Source organism: Thermobia domestica, chromosome 16, assembly GCF_964235325.1.
Source record: "Thermobia domestica chromosome 16, izTheDome1.hap1.1, whole genome shotgun sequence".
In the NCBI taxonomy this organism is placed as follows: Eukaryota; Metazoa; Arthropoda; class Insecta; order Zygentoma; family Lepismatidae; genus Thermobia; species Thermobia domestica.
Genome location: NC_137469.1, coordinates 64,078,948 through 64,088,055, shown reverse-complemented (window position 1 = coordinate 64,088,055; position 9,108 = coordinate 64,078,948). Strand labels below are relative to the sequence as shown.

At 34.9% G+C, this 9,108-nt stretch overlaps 1 protein-coding gene across 1 annotated transcript; it reads left to right on the top strand.

The window, feature by feature from the left end:
- Nucleotides 1–1,979: 1,979 nt before the first annotated feature.
- On the top strand, nucleotides 1,980–2,798 carry LOC145672487 (protein CFDP2-like). The gene has a single exon (XM_081741648.1). The coding sequence runs from the start codon at nucleotides 1,980–1,982 to the stop codon at nucleotides 2,796–2,798; it is 819 nt and encodes a 272-aa protein (XP_081597774.1).
- Nucleotides 2,799–9,108: the final 6,310 nt, after the last annotated feature.

Sequence of the window (9,108 nt, the reverse complement as noted above, 5' to 3'; positions counted from 1 at the left end):
GTTCCGTATCGTTCACACTTCTGATATTTAGATTCCGAACAGGTACAAAATGATCTGAATTATTCTTATTCTTACCCACTCCTACTTGTTGATTCAAAGCATGGTATTGGGTTTCATAGCATTGGACAAGCATTAATAAATGGTTGAAACTCATACACTGTGTAGAAAACAAGATCTGTTGTAACTTAAATGGGAGCAAATTTCGAATCGATGCTATTATTCTAGATTCCGATTGCAAGGGATTTACAACTTTTAATTCGTTGTATGTATTTACAACAAACTCTACAACAGACTTGTGCAAACGAGGATTGAAATGTTGATTTCTAATGGTAGCATCTCGATTTGCAAGCAAAAAGTTATTTTCATAATTCGCGATCAATGCCGCTTTGAATTCCTCATATGTATTGATGTGATCACGTACTGCTTTAAACCATAAAGAACATGGTGGGAGTAATACATGAGGGATTAATTTCATATATTGTGATCTATCTATGCACATTATATTGCATTCGTCCTGAAATTTCTCCAGGAAAGAAGTAGCGTTTTCATTACATTTACCACTGAATTTACTCATAGCCCGTATTTCACTCATCTTAACACTTAACTTTACCTTTCTTTTATCATTCCGTGTACTTATTGGGTGACAATTCCTATCCATGCCGTGATGTGTCGTTGCACCATCCATTTTTCGCCCATCTGTACTCTTCGGATGAATTTCTTCCAAGATAATATCCTCATCAGACACAGGTGAAGGCGAAGTCATCTTTGGTGATTGGGGAAACTCCAAGCGAACACTACCCATATTATTGTGGTATGTGTTATCCTTAACCTGTAGCGTCCTAATTTCTTCCTGTAGAGTAGCTATCAATTGCGTATTTGCACGTATGTTGTTAGAATTATTGATGACCTGAATCTTTTGCTGTTGAACAGAAGATTCTATTACTTCTAAATCCTTTTTTACACCACTGATTTCTTGGATTTGGTGGTTGTGTTTATCTTGACAATCCTCGGATATTCTTTTTAACTTTTCCTCGAACTGCGAGGTGATGTCATTCATCGCCTGGACAATTGACTGTTTCGTTTCATCTGACTTTTGTTCCATTCGTCTACTTAATTCCTCATATTGCTTGTTAGATTCTTCGGACTTATGCTCTATCGTCCGCTTTAACTCCTCGTATTGCTTGCTGGATTCTTCGGACTTATACTCTATCGTCTGCTTTAACTCGGTAGACATCTGAATCAATTGTCGCTGTAAGGCTAGCAAGATTCGGTCTTCTGATGTCATACCTGATGCTACACTATGTTCACCGTTGTCACTATTATTAGATTCATTCTCCATTGCTTCACCGTTCATTTTTCTTATAATTATCCTACCACTCCTAAGTATTGTGAAATTTGTATTCATCAACTTTATTACAAAAAATAAATTCACTCTTACTTTGCTTCGGGGTGTGAATTTACAGCAAGATCCCGGGTGAGGTAAACCAAAATTTTTACAACGACAAGGTAGCCGTTAACCTGGTTCAATCGATGATATATGAATCTCAAGTGGTAGTAATGGTTTGCATGTAAAAATATCTTTAATAAATATATATATTATTATTCTCACCTTTTCTATAAGAATTATAAAGTCGATGAACGGTACTAAAATGGTTTATTAGTTGATACACTTTATAATATATTTTCATTCAAACTGTCATGCAAACAGACATGATGATTAGGTATCCATAAACAACTACATAGCAACTCATTAGATTATCCTATCCTATAATATATTCTTTTTACATATATTAAAAACATTCTTCTTTTGTTATTTTTACATTAACATTATATTAGGTATAGTGCCTGTGTATGAGCACTTTCTGCCTAAGGTGCAGGTAATTATTAAACTATCCAAAGTATTTCGTTATAATATATATATATATATATAATTCGTTCAGAAACAGAAACTAGAGCCTCGGAAAAATGGGAAGGATTCAATGGATAGGACTAGGAAACGGCAGAAGGATCTGAGTATAGCGACACGGAACGCCCAATCAATGTTAATACCACGTAAAACAGAAGAAATAGCAAGAGAAACAGTTATGAAGGATATAGATGTTATAGCACTTCAAGAGATAAGATGGGCAGACACGGGAAAAAATAATAACGAAAATTACACTATCTACTACAGCGGAACACAAGGAAAAACCGGTCAGTTTGGTACAAGCTTCATGATAGCTAAGCATGTCAGAAATAACGTACTACAATTTACACCCATAAACGAGAGAATAAGTAAACTAAGGATGAAAGGAAGATTCAGAAACATCACCATCGTAACAGCACATGCCCTAACAGAAGACAAAGTCATGGCAGTAAAGGAAGACTTCTACGAGAAACTAAAAGAGACGTATAACAGGATTCCCAGATACGACATAGTAATGGTAATCGGAGATTCCAATGCAAAAGTAGTAAGAAATGATACACGAATCAAAGTTACAGGAAAACATGCACTGCACGAAGAAAGTAATGACAATGGCAACCTACTCATTCAGTTTGCAATAGAGAACAATCTCACAATTAAAAGTACATACTTCCCTCACAAGAAAGTACATCTAGGAACGTGGACGTCACCGAATGGCACGACCGTCAATCAGATAGACCATGTTCTCCTTAACAATAGACACTCCTCATCTATAGTGGACACAAGAAGCTACAGAGGATACAACTGCGACACAGATCATTATCTGGTCAAAGCTAAGCTTAGAGAGAAGATCAGTAGGAAATTGGTATATAGGGAAAATACAAAAACAAAATGAGACATAGACCAACTAAAAAAACAAGGAAAAGGAAGAGGAATATAAACGCAGGATAATGATAAAATTGACACATAAATCAAGAGAAGAAAGAATACCAACCAACAGTGCAAAAACAATGGAATAAAATCCAAGAAATAATAACAGAAACAGCAGAAGAAACGGTAGGACGACGGAGAAAACAAAAAACACAACAGTGGTTCGACGAGGAATGTCAAGAGGCAATCGAAAAGAAAAACGAAGCAAGAAAAGGAAATGATACAAAGATCCACGAGAGCAAACATAGAAGCATATAAAGAAATAAGAAGGCAGGCAAACAAAATATGTAGAAAGAAGAAACGAGACATGGTAAAATGACGAATAGAAGAAATTGAAGATATGAGTGGAAGAAACGAAACAAGGAAATTATACATAGCAGTTAAAAACATGACTAAAGCATACTAGGCACAACCGATTGGATGTAAAGACGAAAAAGGACACGGTATCATACAAAGATGGATGGAATACTTTAAAAAAGCAGCTACATCCAAAATCAGAAGCAGAAGAAAGAGAAATACTACAATTGGAAGTAATGGTGAGAGGAAATATCGTAGAGCATCAACAAGTAGAAATACTAAGCGATGAAGAAGTAAAGAATGCTATCAGAAAACTTAAAAACAACAAAGTCTCCAGAGAAGACAATATAACAACAGAACTAATAAAATATGCAGGCACAGAGATGATGAAGAAAATAGGCAACATGATCGGACGAATCTGGGAAGAAGAAACAATACCATCAGACTGGAAAGTGGGGATACTGCATCCAATACACAAGAAAGAAGACAAAACATATTGCTCAAATTACAGAGGAATAGTGCTACTGAACACAGTCTATAAAATATTCACAAGCATACTTAATAACAGAATAAAGAGATTTACAGAAGGAATAATCAAAGAGTACCAGAGTGGATTTAGAATAAACAGGGGAACAACAGATCAGCTATTTGTGATGAAACAGACAATAGAAAAGTGCTACGAACATGGGATAGTATACACATTCTGTTCATAGACTACAAGCAAGCATTCGACAGTATAGATAGAAATGGTCTTCTACAGAGACTAGAACACTTCAAGATCCCCCCAAAACTGAGCAACTTAGTTAAAATAATTCTGGAACAAACTACAGCAAAAGTAAAAGTAGGACACAGAGTAGAAGAAGAAATCGAGTACAAAAAGGAAGTAAAACAGGGAAACGGGCTGTCGACAACTTTATTCATAATAGCCTTGCATATTCCAATATGAGAAATAGATAAAAAGGGCACAATTATCAATAAAACCAGTCAAATATGCGCCTATACAAACGACATCACCATCTTGACGAGAACGGAATACGAACTCAGGAAGCTCGACAACGAACTAGAGGAACTTACGAATCCACTGGGGCTACAAGTAAACATTGAAAAAACAAAATACATGCACCAGATAAACATAATATCAGATAAAAATAAGAGAAGAAAGGGAAGGTTTGTAATAGGAAACAAAACATTTGAAGAAGTAGACAGATTTAGATATTTATTAATGACAATAGATAAGAGGAATAACATGACAACTACAATCAAAGAAAGAATTCTAGCAGGAAACAAGGCATATTATGCTAATGCACAAATGCTCGAAAACAAAAGCATTGGCAGGCAAACCAAGATAAAGACTTACAAAACGATAATTAGACCGATAGTCACAGCGCAGAATTATGGACGTTATCTAAAGAAAACGAAGAAAAACTACGAATATTCGAAAGGAAAATAATTAGAAAGATTTTCTGGCTAATCAGAGAAAATAATGAATGGAGAAGCAGAACCAACAAAGAAATAGAAGACATCTTAAGAGGAGAAGATAAAATGGTTTATAAAAGCGCAACGGCTGCGCTGGACGGGACATGTAGAAAGAATGGAAGAAGGACGACTAGCAAAGAAGATATTACATGAAAAGATATTTTCCACGAGAAGAAGAGGTAGACCAAAGCAAAGATGGTACGAGGATGTAAACAAGGATATGAGAATATCGAAAGTTAAGAACTGGAAAGGAAAAGCAAAGAACAGAGAAGAATGAAAACTCCTGGTGAATGAAGCCAAAGCCCACCCAGGGCTGTAGAGCTGTATGGTAAGGTAAGGTAATGTCCGACGGTCAGGACCTTTAGGCTAAAGGAGACGAACGATTAATGAAAGAGAGTGGTCATAAAATAATTGGTAGAGTGAGAATGTGGGAGGAAACGTAAGAACGTCAAGAAAAAACACAGACACGATGTAGGCTACCATTTTAGTTTTTGTGAATTTAGTTTTTGTGTTTCGCATAGTTTAAGCAAAACCAGGGTTTATGAAGAACAGTATTGCTATTAATCTGGACTCTGAACTACGACTAGGACTTGCTGTGGTGATCTCAGGAGATTTCTCGGGGGGATATTTCAGTACACAAGTATGACAAGTAGTACTGCGAGTGGTACCACATATTGAGCATTTCGGAGACGTGGACCCGAAGGTAACTTTGTTGCTCCATTGAGTAATTCTCTCTTCCATGCCACTCCTTAAAATCATCACTGAGACTTTGAATTTCGTTCATTTGACGGATGCACCATCATCTAGCCTGCCATTTATTTCAATCATATGTTTTCTATTCGTTTCATATGTTCTCTTGATTTCGGATTGCTCCCATCAAAATTTTATTGCGACGATTTATAAACCATCATAAAAGGAAACCCCCTAACACACAATTATTAGACTGTTGTTTCGTACCCTCAAATTTGCCGTTCCAAATGAATTTGGACGAATGGAATGGCAAAAGCGATGAAAATATATGAATTTAAGAAAGGCTTTATTTACACACTCAGTCACTCTTTCTTTCTTTCTTTTTCTTTCTTCAGAAGAAAACATACGGCGAAAGAAATGTGGCAATAGCGCGCTCCACTTACTCTGTACTGCAATCTAAGAGTGTGAAGCTCTATAGATCAATTCTTCCAATGTAAGCCGTTACCCACCATACTGTTTCTCCTAGATTCCACGTGGATTACAACATCACGACGCGAAAGTTGTGTATATAAAAAGTGATATCCCACATGCACAACTGTTGCTTTCGTTAGGAATAAGACGAAAAGAGTATAATAAAAATATGATTGTAATAAGTTACTGGTATATGCGCTACCTTTCCTATATTTTTGTAAAGAAAATGAAAAAAAAAATTGATGAGATAGTCATGAAAAAGATTTTCCTAAGCACCACACACACACTCTCTCTCTATTTGTGAGTTGTCTGTCGGAAAACCACTTTCACACATCTCAGCTAACGAAGACACCCGTTTACAAGTAAAATGTTCTCATGCGAAAACTCCACTATAAACAAACTTCAGTGTATAGCTATATATTCTTTTCATGAGAAAGGAAAAAATATGATATAGACATACTCGTATTTGAAACGTACTTACAATATCCTTACTTTCAACAGATAAAACTCCTAACACTCAAAAGGTCAAGGTTCGATATGTATGTGATAGTTTGTATGAGAGATCTGAAGTTATATATCAAGATAATATGTGGTATTAACTTAGAAAGATTACAAACGTTTCCTCTAATTAGTATACAGTAATTACAACTTAATTATTTGAAATGATTAAAAATGAGAGAAACTATATTTTTTATATACTCATATATGCTATAAGAATATAAATAGCGATAAAGCATAATTACTTGGATCTAAGTTAAGTTATCTTCATTGAGCATGCACACAAATATCAAGTTTTCTTTCTGGAAGCGTGGTTAATGGAAGACATGTGGTTAATGAAAATGAAAGATTATGAATAAATTGAAGCAATGAGAGCAAACGGGAGAACCCCAAGAAAACCCAAGACACGGTGTTGTCCACCGCAAACACACATAGCTTGCGATTGAATCGGGAATAAATCTGGGACGATAGATGCAGATAAGATCGTCAGTTTCAGGAAAACTCGATCCATCCATGCTGACTCATCGCTTTAAATAGCGAAACATCAAAAGCCGCTCTTAGTTCTGGATTTACAAATAGATACATTCATACTGATAATGGGATTTGCTTTGACCGCCAAGTAGTGAGATAGAATTGTACTATTTCCCCCCTTCTTTCTTTCTATTTTACGCTATGCAGCAAGAATTTGATTTACATTTAAAATAAATTCCCTGCAATTTTACCCAACGGAAAAGGTTTCGATTATGTGACCAAAACAAAGAGAAACAAGAGCTAAGTAAATTCTTCTCGACTGGATTGCTAATTCTGTATATAAAATAATTTGATCTATTGTATTTGATCTATTCACCCACTCGCCGACAAAGACATAAGAAGCAACAAACAATATAATCGCCTATTGTATTTTTTTTGTTTGTTTGTTTTTTGTAGGAGCTACTTTCAATAAGTTTTACCCATCCTCTCTTGAATTTATTGATCTTGTTAAGCATAACAACAATAAAAAAAATATTCAGAAAAGATTTCTGGAAAATAAGAAAAGATCATCTACACAGTCGAAAGTTTAGCTGATGTCACACATAGGAGATAATATTTTAACGTTAACAGCATAGGAATAATGTTGCTTCATGTGACCAAGTTGCAAGATAGACAGATGACCAAGTTACAAAAATGCAGGTTACAGAAATCAGGCAAATTAAACAGATGTCCAATTCAGAGAAGATAGTACTTCATTAAAACTTATCTAACAAATGAATTAGTTCATCCAAAAGGGCTTCAGTCACCAAAATGGCAAAATTGAGTTAATAATGTATTTTTGTTCGTATTGGGTACACCTATATTCCTATGCGTAAAGGACCTATATTCCTATATTCCTATGCATGGAAAACCCGTCCGGACGCAAATTACAGGGCCCAAAAAGAGGACATGAACGGGAAACCAGGACGTATGATAGCCCTAACACAGCGTTTCCCAACCTTTTTCAACTTGCGGCACACTACGGGTGTAACTTGAATTCTCACGGCACACTCATAGATATATTATTATTATTATTATTATTATTATTATTATTATTATTATTATTATTATTATTATTATTATTATTATTATTATTATTATTTTATTTGTAAATATAAAATACCGGTGGTATTTTTTTCTGTGATTGCTGATCTTCTCACAGGGAAGAAAGCTCGACCGCTGGTTCGCCCCTCCCCCCGTGATAAATCATTATGCCTATTTTTCATTCTAATTTAAAAATAGAGAACAATTGCACTGGAATATATTACTCAGGTTTTTAAAAATACACTTTCTTTTTCAAAAACTGTATCCAACCTTTCACTAAGAAAGAAGATCATTAAATAACGAACAAACAAACTAATCTCTTGTACTTTAATAACACAAATGTAGGTAATTTGTATCCGTGTTTGTTTTACCGACAGGAATGAATGATATTTTGATATTTCAAGTTACAAAATATTCTGCAACAATAAAGAAGCAATAATGGTCATAACAATGATAAATATTTTTTCAACGTTAAAAATGTACAAAAAAGTAACACAGTATGAAACTTATAATTTATTAACATTGTTGATCTACATTACAATTTTTAAATATTTTATGAAGATTAGAATTGTTCAATAATATTAGTAATGTAACATTATTTCAATAATATCTATTGAAGGTTGCAATTGTTTAATAACAATATATGAAGGTTACAGTTTTTCCAAAATAAGTAAAACAAGTTGGTGCACGAAGCAAAATTAATGTGCAACTTGAGATTGATGTTCTTTCATAATCTTCTTCAATTGTGGACGGATAGTTGTTAAACACACCCTCATGTCATGTTTCGGAGTTAACAGTTGTAACCCGTTCTTACACTCGATTGTATTCATTGCAGAAAATCCTGCTTTACTTAAGTAGGATGTAGAAAAAGGAATATGAACTTTGTAGAAATAGCTGGATATTCTCTCCGGAGAGAAATCCAGAATGATGCCTTGTCTTCTTATGAGTGCTGGAGCTTCAAACCTCGGTCATTCCTCACATCGCAGTGTTGCCACAGTACTAACTCTGGAGCGGGATGAAAAATAGTTCCAAATTGAAACAAAAAGGGCTGAATTCATTATTTTATACCAGTGTAAAACATAGCTTTATAACGCGAGACTAAAAGAGGTTAAATTCTAGAACATTTACTCCCCTCTTCCAAGAGTCCAAATCAAGGAAGTGCTCTTTTTAAAAATTACTTTTTAAAAACATCCAAACAGGACGACCCCGAATGGGCCGGATGCGCCCATCTAGTGTCATTTGTTTCCCCGTATAGTTCCAATTACGAATTTTCCACACAAAGTTCGTAA